Source organism: Embiotoca jacksoni, unplaced genomic scaffold (assembly GCF_022577435.1).
Source record: "Embiotoca jacksoni isolate LCO1_2020_lvr unplaced genomic scaffold, fEmbJac1.0.p SCAF_20, whole genome shotgun sequence".
Lineage (NCBI taxonomy): Eukaryota > Metazoa > Chordata > Actinopteri > Embiotocidae > Embiotoca > Embiotoca jacksoni.
The window spans coordinates 7886376-7904140 of NW_027185341.1; the positions used below are offsets into that span (position 1 = coordinate 7886376).

A 17765-nucleotide genomic window follows, 5' to 3' on the forward strand; every position below is an offset into this window, starting at 1 on the left:
GGTGGAAAATGATGTCACTTACGAAGCTGTGCGGAATGAAGACATCTTAAAAAGAGCTTGAGCACAAAGTGTTTGGATTTGGATGTATATTATTCATGCGGCGTCACATTCACGCAGGTAAAGCCTGACAGAATTCATTTACAGCGAGTACGAGTCAGACAGAAGAAGATAATAAACCGAATTAAACTGGGACAGATTCCTTCTGTAAACTTTTGCCCTCTTCTCCAGACAACCGCCGCGGTCCTCTTTCATTTCACCAAACATCTCTGCATCTACCGCAGACTCCTCTCCGACACCGAACTGCAACTCGCCTCTCGTCGGGTCAGTTTAAAGTTACCAATGCAACGATGGCAAAAAAAATACAGGACGTCGACGTGAATACGTGAAAGTGGTCAGATACAGACGCAGCAAAGTCTCCCTGCGCAACAAAACACGCAGTCACACGGAGGCAGAAAAATCATTTGGCAGAGAATCAATAAAAACAGTCAGAAGAACCACCAGTTTCTGGTCTGTCGCCACCGATCCCGTCTGGCATTCCTACACGTCGGTCCAGAAACTGAGGATCAACTCAAATTCTTGAAAACGGTTTTTCTTGCCTGGAGGAAATTCTTTTGGCTAAATATATATTCTCCGAGTATCGTGCTGGACGTTGGCGCCGTGCCAACACGCATTTATGGAGAAGCTAGTGAGCTCTTTAGTTCCACATAACAGGTTCTCAGCTTGTTAAAAAGGTGTGAAATGAATCTAAAACTGCAGATGTTTCAGTCGTTATCGTGTTCAAATGTCTCATCGAGTGCATAACTTCAAAAACATTTGGGCAAATCTGCTTATTTGCCTTTTTTTGCTGAGAGGTTGGAGAGAAGACTTTCACGTCTAAACTAACTACGTGGCTGTGGGTGGTAGCTGGCTAACCTGGTTTAGTATAACAAGAAAACAGCTGGTTAACCGGTTAACTATATAGTTTAATTCATACAAAAAAACAGATAATCTTGGCTAAATGCATTAAACATGTGAGATATGATGGCTGCAGAGGTGTCGTGAGGCGAGCTACCGCTGTTTAGAGTCTTTGTGCTGCTGGCAATGACTTCATATGTAATAAACATGAAGGAGGGTGTCGATCTACTTTTTAACTCTCAGTGAGAAAGCAAAGTGCTTCAATTCCCAAAGCGGCAAACCTTTGCTTGAAGTATGTACGACGGTAACTCGTTGAGCTCGTCAAAACCAGTTGTAAAGTGTCTTTCAGCGTGCGTTAGACCTTTAAATCAGGTTAAAGACGAATTTAAATAAAGAAGCGTGAACTGAATCGTGTTCATTTCTTCATCCCCGCCGCGCGTCGTGTACGTCGCTCTGTTAGCATCCAGCCGCGGCTCTCTGAACATTTTCCTGGATTAAAGAAAGCCTCGCTCGCTTGTTCTGTCTCACTGACCTCCTCCACCGTCTGCAGTCTTACAGAGGTCATAAAACTGTCTCGGCCTGGGCAAAACGCGCGCGTGTGTGTGTGCGTGCGTGTGTGTGTGCGTGTGTGTGTGTGTGTGTGTGTGAGACATGGTCGGGCAGTTGGTGGAGACAGGCCTGGCAGTCGTCTGCCATCGGTATTACCTCATGTCCTTAAGCCTGTTAACTGCCTCCCCGGAGAGGCTCGCGTTGATGTGAGTTTATACTGTACCCTCTGACGTCAGTGTGAAGGATGCGGTTTGGTGACACGCGATCTCAAAATGTCTCTAACTCCTTTCTCAAATGTAGATAACCGGGATCTTAACTTCACATCAACACACGTACCGTCTGCCCGCTCTGCACCGGAGTACCGTGCAGTGCAGAGAATATGCTGAGCAAACAAGCCGAGAGGTTAGTGGGTTCGTAGCTGGCAGAGAGGAAAGAAATGTGTGCGCGTGTGTGTGTGTGTGTGTGTGTGTGTGTGTGTGTGTGTGTGTGTGTGTGTGTGTGTCAGGGCACAACTACGACTGAAATCAGTGAGTAAAGTCACAAGTTACTGCTGTTAAAAGTCAAAGTCACGCCTTTTTCTTTTTGGCTGGACCACAACAGCAGGATGTCAGGCTGCCTTCAAATGGAAACTCGTGCGCTCACGGTTACGACATGCGGAGTCACGTGCGCCGTATGGTTGCGGTTAAGTCGTGAACACACCGCCGCTCGGCAACGGCAACACGGGCGACTTCGCCGGCTGACGCTTTAGCGAGCCAGCAGGCGAGTAACGCAAAAGAGGAAACCTAAAAAGGCAGAATGACGGAGGGAGAAGACGAAGCCGTTGGATCGTTATAAAACACATATTTGAACGCGGCATCTGTCGCCAGATGAGTGACGGGCTGACTGGGAGATGAAGTTTACACCGGCGGTCAGCTGAAAGCCCAGACTTCCTGCATCCGTTTCAAGATAAAAGCCGTCTCGCGTTTCACACACGGTCCGGCCAAACACTGCAGAAGGTTTACACCACGTTCGGTTCAAGTTGATCGGACTCATGATTAGTTCTTCAAACGAACTCATATCTCACATTTCTGCATCTTCAGACAAAATGTTATCAATAAAGCGCGCAGCAAAATGCATCATTTCATGTGTGGAAGAACATTATTCCTCGTAACCTGTGTGTTTTTGGGATATCGGCTGAATCAGTGTTATATTAACACATATTACAGAGATACAACTAAAACAATTTTAAAACGTGATACAGTTTTAAACATAAAAAAAAAAAGTGAAAGCAGCACGAGGTTACACTTCTACTTTTTGAGGCTGAATAAGTCATGAGTGCGCAGCACAGCATTGTTGGTCTCAACGACATTCGGCTGTTGCAATCAGCAGAAAGAAAAAAAAAGCATCAAGAATCCGAACTGAGCTCATTTGGAGAGTTTTCTTATTTGAAAATCTTTCCAGCAGCGTGATAGTTTGCTCTCAAAGGTCTGTTCAGGGTGGGATCGAAAACCTCTGGCAGGATTTTAACGCCGTATCGGTTTTCAGGTAACACTTAAAGTCGGGACTGAGGTGCCTCACCCTTGTTTCCACTCTTTTCCTTGTGAAATAAAACATTACGCTGCCTGGAAATGAGCCGGCCTGCCGGACTGTTAGATATTTCTAGAGCTTTGTTACAGACCGCAAATGACTTAAGGCGACATCCTTTGAGTGGAAAGAGAGAAGCTTTCCTCGAGTGAATAAGCATTGCATCATGCAGGGCTCACGCATCCAGCCATCATGGCTAAAAGCTTTTCTACGTAAGAGAAAATGTTGATGAAGGAAATCAAATGCCAAATCTTTTTTTTTTTGTCTGACTGCCAGTTTGCTTTGGTAAAGATGTAATCGTAAGCTAACTGATTTTTTTTTTTTTTTTTTTTTTTTTTTCATCTCATTTGTGTAAGGGAAAACTAAACGATTATCTGGCTGCAAATTCTGTCTCTCTACCTGTTTGTGGTGCCAAGAAAACACTCTTAAATGTGGAATTCCCGTTAAAAAAGATCATTGGAAATTTTCTGCTAATAAGGCAGGATTTTAACTAGTGGTTGGGACGATGCCTGATCAGCAGGAGAGTCGGCTGTAGAGAGGAGAAGAAAAGGGAAGGGCGGGAGGGAGGGCATAGAAAAAGAAAAACTGAAGAGATACTGGTAAGAAAGAAGAAGGTGGCCAAGATGACCAAAACTGCTTGTTGATATACGGCTGCAAAATCTAGATGTGCTCACGGCTCAACAGGGCTGTTCTCAGGCATCACCGTGCTTTGAGCTAGAAGCTAACATCAGTTTGGTATCTGTGTACCATCTTATTTTCGTGCGTCAACGTGCCACTGCCACATTTGCTCATTAGCGTTAAACACATTTAGAATTTAGTTTATCCATCTCGTTTATCATCCACCACTGAATTACAGAGTACCCATTAAAACTAGCGCTTTTATTATATACAACACATTTAAACATTTTAACTGTCTTTGCTGGATGTGTCCGAGGGGTTTAAAACATCCCCGGAGAGTTTTCTGTACTCAGTGAACTCCCATCTTCTCTCCACATTTAACTCCTATCTGGGGTGTTTGGACAGAAAGGCTCCGGGTATTAAAACTAAAACCATGTGGCTAATCTGTGAAGATGAGAGCATTTTTTTTTACCAGTTTACACACACGAACACATCAGAAAAAAAACTCCCGTCGAGCAACGAGGATATGAGCTGCGGTTCTGCGTTTTATCCGATTTATGGCGTCTAATGTGAAGCAGGTGTGAGAGCGAGAGCGGCTCAACGGGATGGAATGAGCCAACGGAGGTGTTCGCCAAAACAGGAACACCAGGAGTGACGGAGACGGGCGGACAGATGGCGGACGGGAGGGCGGGATGAGTAATCGGTAGAGATGACTGAAGTATTTTCAGGCTGCACAAACAGCAGAAGGCTTTTAAAACGGCACCACTTTGGAACATAATGTTGGGTTTTGTCCCTCAGACAAATTTTCTCACCCCAGAGTGGATTATCACATGACTTAGGAACTCCAGCAAGAATTCAGATGTTTCCGATACACATTTTGCTAACGCTTCTGTCGGGAACGGTTTGCTAAACCCTCCGTCTAAACGACTTTCTGGTACAAGTTTGGTTTCTTTGCAGTGAAATGGTGCACATGGGCCTTCGGAACAAGTGATACTGTCCGTATGAAAAGTTTGGAGGGTGGATTCGGTGTGTTTGTTTGCTCTAACTCTCACTAGTGTACCAACTGTACCGTAGTGCACCAATCCAGCATCACTCCCAACACCGATGAGCAACTCCTTACCACATTGTCTTGTTCAGTCCTTGATGCTACTGCGTCAGAGTCCAGTGACCCCAATGTCGCCCGTTGGTTTGTGAACTGCTGGTTTGAAGCCTCGAGACCAGAAGTGACCATATTTGGACAAGCTGGGGAGGAGTGAGCGGTGGATTTGACCGAGAACACTACGCCCGCCTACCTTTACCGCAAACCTGGCTACACCCTGGAAATGTCAATTAAACCAGACACCCTCCCAAGCATCTCTCTCGCTGAGGCCTAATATCGAATTAATTATGGAATTATTTTGCTGTTTCAGTGGGAGTCTGTAAGAGCAAGAGGCTTTTTGAGCCTGCCCCTGGTGGGCCTCAATGGTATTGCATCTTAAGGCACTTCCACATTGGCTTCCTTCACAGACACAGAGGCTACGCCCATTTTATATACGATCTTTGATCAACGTTAGCAGACCTGTCACACTCCTCGATGGATTTCAAGAACTTGATATTAAAGCAACCAGATTCAATATTCTCCAAGCCTTTTCTTTTTTAACATTAAACAAATAGTTTGAAAACATAAACAGTAAACCTAAAATCAAGAGCCTCTGGCTCGCTTGTTCACCTGAAAAGTTGCATACCAAGGTTATGCTAGAAATAAACAGTGTGATGTTGCATTTTTCCCCATCAGACATAAAGTAGCTGCAGAACTAACAAACCAAATCGGTTCGATAGTATCGAGCATCAAAAAATGCCTTGTTATTTGTAACCTAATTTTGATTCCTTCCCTACATCCACACCAACGTGGTTTCATTTTAAAACGCATAAATTATGCTCTGTTGATGCAGGGTTAAATCTCAGTGAGCCACAGCACTCAGTTTCAGGTTATGGAGCTCAAATCTTATGTAAGAACACCTTATTTCACTGTTTTAAAAACAGTTTTTGGCCGCACACTCGTCTGAATTGTGTGCGCTTCTCTGTGAGGCATTTATAGGGGACATCGGTTGTAGCTACAGAAAACAACCCAGGTTTCACTCTCCCCCTCTAAACTGCATGAAAACTAAAGATTTGTACTGAACACGAGATGTAATGATAATGTAATGGTGATGAAATTGTTACAGAAAAAAAATATAATTTAGGTCGAGGTATCAGTAATGTTATAAATTTTTTTTAATAAAGTAAAGTAAATTGACAAATTGGCTAAAAAAAAAAAAAAAAATCAGTAAACAAAATGTCAACTAGAAAATACATAAAAAATGAAAATGTAAAATGTGATTGAAGATCAGAACAAAACAGAAAGGAAAACTGAGAGGAGAGTCATGCAGCTGTGGGTCACCACAAGTATAAACCGCTGCGGGAAGGATGAACTGGAGACGAGTGGGTGTGTGTGGGAGCGTTCGATGAAGTGAAACGCTGCTGAGAAACTTACGTGATCGCCGGGCTGGGGTCTCATCAGGGAGACTTGGTCGTACCCGCGGCGAAACAGAGCCCAGATCGCATCCAGTTTACCCTGAACGGGACGGAGGAGAGGGAGAGGTTCAACGGTTGGCCACATCTGCACGCCAAAACTCTTCCACACACACACACACACACACACACACACACACACACACACACACACATCTACACACATCTATCCGTAACCTAATAAAAGCCTGTTAATTCAGATTTTCCCGTATCAGCGAACACTCGGTCTATGGTCTGTCCTCAATCAAGCCCAAGAGTCTGCAAGTTTTAATACCAGACAAACACTGCAGCAGCTGATTCTACTGATCGGTCCCTTCTTCTCTGGTTGATAGTGTGGAGTCATAATTAATCATGACGACCTCTGGTTATATAATAGTCCCTTATCCAGAAACACTTAACCTGTCGCAGTATAAAGCAATTAATACAGCACCCCTTTTCACAAATAACATCATCTACACAGAAAAAAAGAATTAGCAACTGAGCAGGAGCTAACTTCTAACACACAGGAAAGAAATGATGATCCCAGCTATAACAATAAGATAAATCCAGGGTACAGGGTGTGTTTTACTGTATTTAACTTTTGACCGAGCTGCAGGACAAAAGTTATGAGCCCAAATCTGCAGGATTTAATGGATTAAAATGGCCAGATGTTGCATTTTCGAGGATCGTTAGATGATATCCTCATTTGAAGTGAACTTATACATCATAAGATCTTCAGGTGCAGAAATAAGGAGCTGCATACGGACCAACCGTAGTCCAGCTGGCCCCCTGTACCTAGTCTTTCCCCACAGTCTGTGTACCTTACAGTGACTTATGTATGAACAGTGTAAAATTTCCCTGCGAATCACTGCGGCGCCTGTATTTAGAAACACAGTGTACCGATAACAGTGCTGCTACTGTACCATAGGCCAGTGTCCCCACAGAGCTGTAGTGTAGCGCACGATTTAAACACAAGCTGCTTTGGCGGCAGATCCCATAATATCTCTCTGTCTGCAGCGTGTCTTAAATTACTGTGGTTGTGTGTGCATGTTGATAGTTGGAGAAATCTTTTGCTTATGTAACTAATTATACACAAACATGGCTGGGGACGGGTTTTATTCCTCCCTGCTGTCTTGCGAAAACGTACTCCTCTCATGGTGCTTTTCATGTTTTAACTTCAGCTCAAGAGTTTTGGGCCTCTCTGTGGTTTTTTTTTTTTTTTTCAAAATGTCTTCTAGCCTCACTTATTTGGAAATTAGCGGGCAAGGACTCAAAAATGCAGAGCGGTCAAACTGTAAACAAGGCAGATTTGTGCGCCCCTGAAGAGCAGATATTTCAGATGCATTCCTAAACTAAACACTAACGTTTTCAGCATCTGTTAAGAGGAACAGAAGTTTTAGTAATTCTCAACACTACAGTGCCCCGTTGTGTGACGGTCCGGTGTGAAACTGCGGCTGTGTTTACCCGGATGGGTGTGTACCACTTCCGGCTCTGAGGCGCCTTCTTGTTGTGAGATTTCTTAGGTTTGGGCTCGTAGGGCTCGTACTCCTGCTCCGGCATTTTCACCACGGCGTTCTTGGGCTTCTCCAGCTTCGCCCCCTCCTCGGTCGAGCCCTTCCCTCCCCAGCGCACCTACGGGGGGGGGGGGGGGGGGGGGGCAGGTAACACAGGAACACACGGCAAAATACAAGCAGTTAATGTAATCTGTAGATTTGATTCGTGATATTCTTTTAGCTCGTATCATCTCGTCACCTCCATCCTCTTGATCCCTCCGATTCCTCTTCCTCCATAGTATGAGGCATCCACAGTGGGCCACTTCTTCTTGGGAAGGCCGTCTTCATCATCGGACTCCTAAAGCACAAATAATTACAGAAAAGCTGACATCTCCCCGGCTGAAACACTTTTCAAGATACCTGCTGCAAGTCGCTGAAAAGTGTCAAGTTTTAATGACCGAGCTGAGGTCTGTGCGTGAAGTGAAATCATTCATTTCTAGTCTTTATGTGTGTAAATGACTTTTGTTTATTAAAATATATAGATGGCCGGCATTAAAGTGTTTCCACACCCATTCTTCCATACAGACTCAGATCAGTCAGAGTCAGATCAGTGCATTGATATTACTCGGTGTGTGTGTGTGTGTGTGTGTGTGTGTGTGTGTGTGTGTGTGTGTATTTGTGTGTGTTTTGACTCACAGACTCAGGAGGAGGTGGGGGGGGCGGCTCTTTGATCACCTTCGGACAAAACGGAGACATTACATGAGTGTCAAAATCACAGTGATACACATTTTTCTGAGTTCAAGACGAGTTCAGGCAACTTGCTGAATTTAGTCGGTGAGTCTTACCACAGTGCAGCAGAGAGGCCAGAACCACCACATGAAGAGCAGAGCCAGCAGGAGGAACAACACCAGCAGGGTGACCAGCAGGATGGTGCCATCGAACTGGAGAGCAGAAATACGCAACGCTTGTACTTCACTTTTACCAAACCAGGAAAGGCCGACTGCACAGATACTCACTTCATCCACCCACATTTACACAGCTAAAGAAAGACTGAAATCCTCTGCTCGTGTCCCTTCGAGGAAGGAAGCCGAGCACTGAGACAACAAGCAGTATTAGGAGTAGTTGGAGTTGTGTTTCTATTCTCTGCCCCGTAGTTATTTGATAACTTTAGTTACGAGTTACTTTACATATTCAGGTTATTAATACATATCTAATTAACAAATAAAATCATTATGTATGATTATCTTCAGAAAAATGGAGAAAACTCAAATTATCCCAACCTACAACATTAAAGTCATGCATACATTATTGCATCACTAATTATATTTCAGTTATATCATACAAATTATTCTGAATTGGGTGGAAATAGTACTTTTACTTTTGGTACATTAACTATATTTTGATGCCAAAACATTTGTAATTAAAGTAAAGCTCAGAATTTCCTTCCGGTACGGGTCGAGGTTACAGTTACTATCGTAGCAGTAGTAACGGCAGCACCAGATGTAGTGCGGGCGGTAGTCGTAACAACGGCAGAGGAAGCCGGCAGTCCGAGTGTTTTTCTTTGTCGCTGTAATATTCCTCTTCCCCTCGATGACAGTGGCCGATGGAAGTCGTGCGATCCCTGAATGAATCCGTCTGTTCACACGGCTCTCTTCAAGCCGGGCCGGCGTCCGTAAGACAAACATGGTTCCCATTACAGACCGCAGATGAGAATCACATGCGGTTAAGATTTTCCACTATATATCCAACTATCTATCGTGCGGTGAAGATGTGGGGGATTTATCTGAACTCAGCAGTGGGGCGTCGCTGCAGAAAGCACATCACTGGCACCACATTAATATTGGTCAGGAATCTCCCAATCAGCTGACGTTGATGATCTATTAATCATCTGGTGTATTAAAACATTTAATGAGGTAATTGTTTGGCAAACAATGCTGAAAATTCCAATCGTAGCCACATCTGGATTTTGCCACTTTGACACATGTAAAGTGTGTGCGTCGTCCCATGCAGTGTATTTTGTAAGCCGGCTATTTCAACTTTGATTTATCGCCTCTACACTTGCATGTCGTTCGTCGGCCAACCCGTCTCCAGTTGGCGAACTTGTCGTGCCTCCTCCAGCCCGGTCCACGACATCAGCCGGTATGGTTTAGTTTAGTGGCGAGAAGCAGCTAATTGCAATGGCATGTCTAATTGACGTCTGTAAATCACGAGCCACAACACAGCGGTCTGAATTCACAGTATCTCCCTGAACATGATGTCACACGGACTGATGGGAGAACAGCTTCAAAGGGCGCATTCGTTTTCGGTCGGGTGGGAATCTGCTGCGGCCATATGATCCAACATACGTCTTTTATTTGGGTAAATTGCTTTAAATTACCCTGAATGGCATCTTTTATTTAATATTGTTTCTCAGGGATTGGAGCCCTGCCCTGCTTCACAGTGACCCAGTTATACATTTAGCACTGGAGGGAGAAATGCTTTGCACAAGGGTACTTCAGTCAGAGCTTGAACCTCCTTCTCTAACGTCTCGTCTCTCTACCTTGCGGGGGTTCAGAGGGTGTTTTTTTGGGGGGGGTCGATCGCTGCTACCAACCCCTGTGGTTTGGCTCCCCAAAAAAAGGGGAAAATAACAAAATTGAGAAAAGGGAGGATAAAAGAGGCGAAGGGGAGAGGGAACCCGCTGCAGAGAACAAAGCAACACTTCTAAGAAAAGAGAGGAGGTTGGAGAGGACAGAAGAAGAAGGAGGAAGAGTGGAAACCGTATAGCCTACATTACAAAAAGAAATGTTTAATATATTACAGATCATACTATATCTCAAAAGGAGAGACCTGATTCTGATCGCTAAAAAAATATTGAATTGACAGAAAGACGCTGACTCAAAAAATAAGTTCCACCTTTCCTTTTTACTGTTTTTAATAAAGCTTATGTTCCTTCACGTTTCATCCTCATTCCTGCTTTGTCACTTCCACCATGCTGTAAAATCACTCAATTATAATCTCGTCGTCACCATACTTGCCTAATGATCTTTCTGCCTGTGATTTTGAGCCAATCAGTTTCTCATCCCTGTTCTTTAAATATCATCATCATTTTGCCATTCTGCCTTACACACCCTCCTCCTCCCCATCACCACCTCATCCATCTTTTCCTGGGAGCCTCAGCTGAAGTTTCCATGAGTCATCTCTGATCATCCAGGAAGATGACCGCCTACCTCCGAGGCTGCTTCCGTCTGAGGTTTCTTCCTGTTAAAAGGGAGTTTTTCCTTCCTGTTGTAGGAGGTTTTCTTCCTGTTAAAAGGCAGTTTTTCCTTCCTGCTGTTGGAGGTTTTCTTCCTGTTAAAAGGCAGTTTTTCCTTCCTGCTGTTGGAGGTTTTCTTCCTGTTAAAAGGCAGTTTTTCCTTCCTGCTGTTGGAGGTTTTCTTCCTGTTAAAAGGCAGTTTTTCCTTCCTGCTGTTGGAGGTTTTCTTCCTGTTAAAAGGGAGTTTTTCCTTCCCTCTGTCGCTCGTGGGAATTTTTAAATTGCTGGGTTCCTGACTTGAGTGCCCTGAGATGTCTTATGTTATGATTTGGTGCTTAATCAATTAAACATTTTGTAATGTGCATTCTTCATTTCACCACCTCCAGTGTGGAGCCTATCTCCTACATTCGGGACATCTCTCTAAGAAGCAGGCTCTCATCACCAGAGTCTAAATTTATTGGTCAAACTGTCTTTAGTTCATGACATTATTTTCCACTCCTAATGATCTCTCCTTATTGAACTGTATTTCTTGCTTTAGTGCTGCTCTTTGTTGCATCTTTAAGAGAAACATTGAAAAAAAATAATCATAGTTTTGTTTTAAGATGCACTGATATAAATCTTCTGTACCACACACTTAAACCTTTTTAGTAGTACTAGTGCAGATTGAGGGGTTATGCATGAAGTTTGTCACTTACACACTCTGTGGTGGTGATGTGGACATTGCTGCTGATGAAGGACAGACCGTCATTCATGCTCACTTGAAGATAAATCACCCTGAAACAAAACGACAAACACACACAGGACAGGAAAAATGAGTATCTCTGTGTTTGGGTATAAAATTACAGCAAATTTGGATCAGTTTATTTAGGTCAGAAGCATTTCCTCCTTGTGCTCAGTTTGTTTGACCCGAATGATGTCATTTGAACTTAGGCTCACACCAAATAACGTCATTGAAACTGTCGGCGAACTGAGAGGTGGTTCATTAGAAGTGGGAATGTAATTTGAACCAACAGGAAGCAACCACAAAGCACAAGAGAGTCCACGGAGACAGATTTTCAAGCTATGAAAGTGACGTCTGTACTGATGCTGACAGTCAGCAATTTCTTCTTTGGCTACAGACACTGGAATTCGACTACTTGTGGTTCTCGTGGAGTTGCAAGAATCCCCAACCTGGCAGGAGAAACTGTAAAAATACAACAAATGAGGCACTTGGCGAATTGTGTGACTTTTGTTTACAAGCCCCATTTCACTTGTAATTGACCAGTCGGAACATTAATGAAGCAAATACAAAGGTTTTCCATTGTGGTAAAAAAACTGAAAGAAAAAAAATCAATTTGAAGGTGTGATTGTGTGACCTAACATTGCAGGCATGAAGGCCGGTGTGGGACAGATGAATTTTGAGCGAATGAAAATGGAAAAAAAAAAAAAAACGCTGCCAGCTCAAAGTGTTTTTTTTTTTTTAATGTTTTTGGGCAGGTTGTGTATTTTTCCAAGAAATGACATCATACTAATTGCACTGTAAGGAATGTCAACAATATCTGCCCCTTGTCTTCATTAAACTCGGTCCCCGATCGCAGCTCGGAGCTGCAAAATAATTTCGTTTATGGGGTGTAAAATACACTTAAACGGAGTTTCTCCCTTTAACAACAAACTGGTGAAAACAAGCGTTCGTCTGTTTTCCAGTTCAAACCTCATCTGTGTCAAAACTCCTACCAGGAGCTCAAATCTTTCTCAGGTTTTTGGAAGATGGTCTGACTCCCCCTCCCCCTCCGAGTCCTGAAAAACAATTCTGAGAATTTCAAGTGACCGTCAGTGACCTCCTCGGAGCCTGTTGTGGCTGACTTCTTAAAAAGGTGGATGAAAGGCACGCTTGGATGTGAATGAGGTCTGGCAGCTGGAAAACAGGCCGTTTGACCGATAAACCTGTCTGTAGTCTGAATCCCAGACCTGTCTGGCTTTAGAGAAGGAGGGTGGAGAGAGAGAGTAGCCGGGTTAGTGGGAGAAGTCATAGCATGCATGCTATGCTGAAAACAGACATCTGAGCATAAAGACATTTCAAACTCAAGATAGTCACAGAATATGTTTTTGATGTGATTTTTTTTTGTAATCAAAGGTAAAAGATTTGACCAGACACATCCAGCACAGTATGCTGCATGTGCAGAAGTTGAACAAGCCCCTCCAGGTTTGAGGTTAGGGTTTCATAGATTTAAAGCATGATATTAAAGGTCCATACAGTAGGTATAAATTAAGATTTTAATTTCAACACTGTGCTGAATTTATTCCTCACAAATCTAGTTTGGCTGTAAAAAGTCAATTACCTTGAATAATCTGAATTTTAGTGATGAATAAAAGACGAGGAAGAGCAGAGAAAGATTTTAAGAGGACGACAACATTGAAGAGGAGAAGGAAGAGACAGATTAAACTGCTGTGAGTTGGAGGATGTGAAGAAGAAACATGGTGGGGAAGAAATGTAGAGCACAGCCGCAAACAGCTGTTCAGCAAAGAAACAGACAGGGCAGACAGTCCAGACACACACACACACACACACACACACACACGCACGCACACACACACACACACACACACACACACACACACACACAAGCACACGCACACAGACACACACACACACACACACACACACACACACACACACACACGCACACACACACACGCACGCACACACACACACACACACACACACACACACACACACACATTAAAACAATGGTAGATGACCACAAAATAGAGCATCATGCAGTGTGACAATGTTGGTTTTCAAATAAAGTAATGACAAAATTGTCCAATTTGTTACCAAAAGTAAATCACTTTCATAATATTATGACTCTAAATCTATCTTCATTAGTCTGGTTTTCAGGTTTTTTTTCTCCCGGAGGTTTTTCCACCCTGCCGAGAATCAGGCTGCAGATAAACACACATGGCCCACACACTTGAAAGAGCAGGCGAACTGCTAAATGGCTTTGATCAGCCAAAGAACTGGACAAGCAGACAGCTTAACAGAGAGGAAAAGACTGACAGGGGGATGAAATAAGGAGTTCGTGTGTATCAGAGATAAAATAAAAGACAGATAGGGAGAGAAAGACGAACAGGCGGGCCGGGAGGAGCCGCCGTGGCACGAAAAGTAAAGACAGAGGTGGAGAGAGGAGATGACTGGAGAGTCGGGAGAGGTTAAGTGTTCAGGCATAAAAGGACGGAAAGTTCAGGAGTGCTGAGGTGAGTGCAGAAAAATATACAAAGCCAGAAGAGAATCCGTGGGAGGTTTAAAGTCAGCCGGGGCACAGAGTGTACCCATAGTTTTACAATCCTTCTGCCAAAGTATCGATTAAAGCTTCAGAGTCGGAGACATCAGTCCAGGTTGTTTAAAATCTTTCCCATCTGCAGTTAAAATCAAAGTCTCTCTCTTGCCAGCGCAAACACCAACTGCTAATGTGATTTATAACTGCTATGGGAGAACGAAATGGAGGAATTTGTATCCAAATTATAGAAACACTCCTAAAAGGTCAAGAAGGCACACGAAGAGAGACTAACACCGGCTGACAGGCCTCCTCCTCTCCTCTTTGTGTCCCTGTGTGTTTAAAGTCTTTGCCACCATTCACCCAACCTTGTATTCTGCGGCTGCGTGTACTTTTCTTCCCACAAAGAGTTCGGTCAGGGAGGTTTGTGGATTGTTGACGTTGGCGCACGGTCGGGCTCCAAAAGGAGAATACGGCGGGCTGACGAGGGGCTGCGAGGGTTACACCGAAAATTAGTGTGACCGTCGTGTGGTGAGAGTTTTGAAGAGACTAACCTCAGTTGTCTTAGTTTTCACAACCCGTCGTTGCCCTTCTGAACACTGACAGAACCGAATCTCTATTCAAAATACAAACATTAATACACGTGATCCTGAGTTTTGTCACCAGAATTTATAAGTGAGGTACATTAGATCTGGGAGTTGTAGTCTCGACTTCCTGGTTTCTCTGTGAGTCAATAAAGAATTGTCTTTGGTTGTTTTCGCTGCTCTTTTCTAATTCACGACAGAAGCGGGTCAAATCCACGAAGGCTTTACCGCTGTGTGTGCTGGCACCGCAGATCCTCTTATATTTCTCTAAGCTATACTGGGATCTAGAAGAGAGGAATGCGGCCTCGGATAGGGATCGTAAAGATGACTAATGTATGGCAGGCTTCTTATCGCACACACACACACACACACACACACACACACACACACACACACACACACACACACACACACACACGTAGATGCATTCATGTGTTGCTTTGTGTTTCAGGTGAAGAATGTGATCTTTGATGCACGTGGATGCCGCTTATCGTGAAATAGAAGCCTTTTCCATGGAGAGGGAGTTGAAAGAGGATCTGTGAGAACAAATGACATGAAGTCAATCCAAAAAAGAAGAGGCACTTACTTCCCGACTTCATCGATAACAGGAGCTGGACAAAGTAAGAAGGTGTTTTCTACACCGGCCGGCTTTTCATCTGGAAGTGAAATACAACATTTGGATGAATGTACGTTCCTTCAGAGTGCAGTCATCAACTTAAACTATATTATATATATATATATATATATATATATATATATATATATATAACTATATTAAACTATTTAGGCATGTATTACTGTAAACTACAGACACCATATTGGCAGGTGAAAGTCTGATCAGCATGAGCTTTGGTAGACCAGTATAATACTGATATTCCAGGGTTTATATGTTGGTTTTGTACCTTTAAATTTGACCATTTGCTTCCTGTCAGGATCCACCACTACAGACCAGTTTGTTTAACGTTAAAAGGAAACCTCGGTGTTTGTCTACTCACTGATTGTGATGGTGTCGTTGATTTTGAAGCTGCAGAGCACCTGGTCGATGTTTCTCGCGTGGAAGAAGCCGTTCCCTCTCACCACCACTTGAAAAGACTCTGGTTGTATGACACACGTTGACATTTTAACATTTTTGACACGCATCCTTTGCCAAACAAAACCACATCTGATACTCTATTACTGTGTTCTACATGAAGCTCATTTTCCTGTTTAAGATGTAACGGTTACATTTCACACCTAGCGTGGTTAAATTGGCTCTAATGACTCGATCCACAGCCAAGTTCAGACCGAAGACTCGTAGTGAGACCGTTTCAGAGCTTTGAAGGGAAAAGTTGCAGCAGCCGACGATGTCGCCAGTGGCGAGAGGAGAACCAGAGGATCACCTCAACAATGTATTTGAGAAACAGTCGTCGTAAAAGTTACTCTAGCAACATCAACAAAGAGTCAGTATAATATCACTGTAGCCAAGAAGACCAGTGTTATCATCGGTGTTCCTCTGGGGAGATGCTGTCTCCTCTAAATGACAGAAGTGCTCTGGAAAAGGATGGAAAAAATGTACAAAAGTTCATGTCATAAATTTGCAAAAGTCCACTGGGTATTCTGTTGTTAGCAACCACAGGCCAAGTAACTCACTATCATTATCCTTATTCATGTTTTAAGAAGCCAGAAATTATATTTAAATACAAAAAAACCCTGATAAGGTGGCAGTTATAAGAGACGTTCAGAGACTTGTTGCTATGGAGATCTTACGCCGTCTTGTCTGCTTCAGTTTATTTGTCCATGTGAGAACAAAGAACTGCTTCACCAAGATAAAACTGCACTTAGTCTCCTAATGAACCACAATACAGTGTGAAAACATCATTTGCAGAAAATGGGACTAAAGTGCAATTAAAAAAAAAAAAAAAGAATCAAATAAAACTAATGCTGCTTATTACTGGTGGACGCTATAAACGTGTCTGATGAGACTGAACCTGCAGGACCGAGCTGAACAGAGCAGTGAATAACAGCAGGCCAGTGAATGCTATTCAGTGTGAAATGAAATAATTTCCCTCGTGGGATGAAAGTAAAATAAAAGGCAAAAGCAGATGTGAAAAAAGTCCTTCTGCTTTTTCCAAAAACTTTTAATCAAGCCCTGCTTTTATCTGTTCATTTGTGGCTTTTAATGTCCATTTATTATTGCTCTAATTGTCATAATCTTTCTCTTGGCAGGACACTAAAGGATGCCGTCTCCTTGACGATTCAGCTGCAGCCAATCACACCGCTGACACTCTCTCACGGTCAATCCCTTTCATGAGTGATGTCATTCCCGCCACGGAACCACATCCCAGTAGATTTCCCTCAAGGAAACTGGACGCCCATATATGGTTGTTTTCCTTTTAAGACATAATTCAGAGCAGCGGAGGAAGGCTCCCGCTAATAAAATCAACACAGTTCAATGCTGGCTCCTGTGTCGATGACTCAGGAGGGACCCGGTTTAATTTGTGTGTGTGTCATTGAGAGTGTGTGTGTGTTTCTAACTCCTCACCTCCCGCACACACACTGGAGGGCTCGGCCGCCAAAATTTCAATGCAGGACTTCTTGATGATCTGGAGAAGAAAGGATAACAGGGATTGTTTTACACTTCTGTTGATACTGGCCTGCTCGTAACAGAAAGGCTTTAAATATTTCACGGTTATAAAAAGAGATAAGAGCTCCATAAAAATGTTCTGGGGCTCTCGGGAAGTGGAGTAATCTAATATAATTCTTGATAATACTGAATCAGTGCGTCTCTTAAAATCTCATCAGCTATTCACACCAATCACCGTCAGCTAAACCTCTTCACCCAACTCTCAAATGTTAGCTTAGCAAATATAGTTCGGCACCGCAGGCCTGTTAAACGCTGGATTTTCCCACAGATAGAGCAACACTATTATGCATGTAATAAAATGTATACATTATTCAGAAATGATACCGTTTGTAATACAAGTGTGCGTGCGATAAATCAGTTAGAGACCGAGTTTTCGACCAACTCCTGGAGCTGAAGTTAACTTAATGAGGTGGAGCTGCTCAA

The 17765-nt window shown here is 43.3% G+C and overlaps 1 protein-coding gene across 1 annotated transcript in view; it reads right to left on the reverse strand.

Moving 5' to 3' along the window:
- The window catches only part of antxr1c (ANTXR cell adhesion molecule 1c), a 39680-nt gene that overhangs the window by 3836 nt on the left and 18079 nt on the right, over positions 1-17765 (reverse strand). Inside the window, exons 9-17 of the mRNA XM_069156114.1 lie at positions 17241-17301; positions 15715-15813; positions 15306-15375; positions 11577-11655; positions 8492-8587; positions 8343-8381; positions 7906-8004; positions 7618-7785; positions 6137-6217 (exon numbers count right to left, since the gene is read on the reverse strand). Of these exons, the coding sequence (XP_069012215.1) occupies positions 6137-6217; positions 7618-7785; positions 7906-8004; positions 8343-8381; positions 8492-8587; positions 11577-11655; positions 15306-15375; positions 15715-15813; positions 17241-17301 (792 nt within the window). The remainder of the gene's footprint in view (positions 1-6136; positions 6218-7617; positions 7786-7905; positions 8005-8342; positions 8382-8491; positions 8588-11576; positions 11656-15305; positions 15376-15714; positions 15814-17240; positions 17302-17765) is intronic.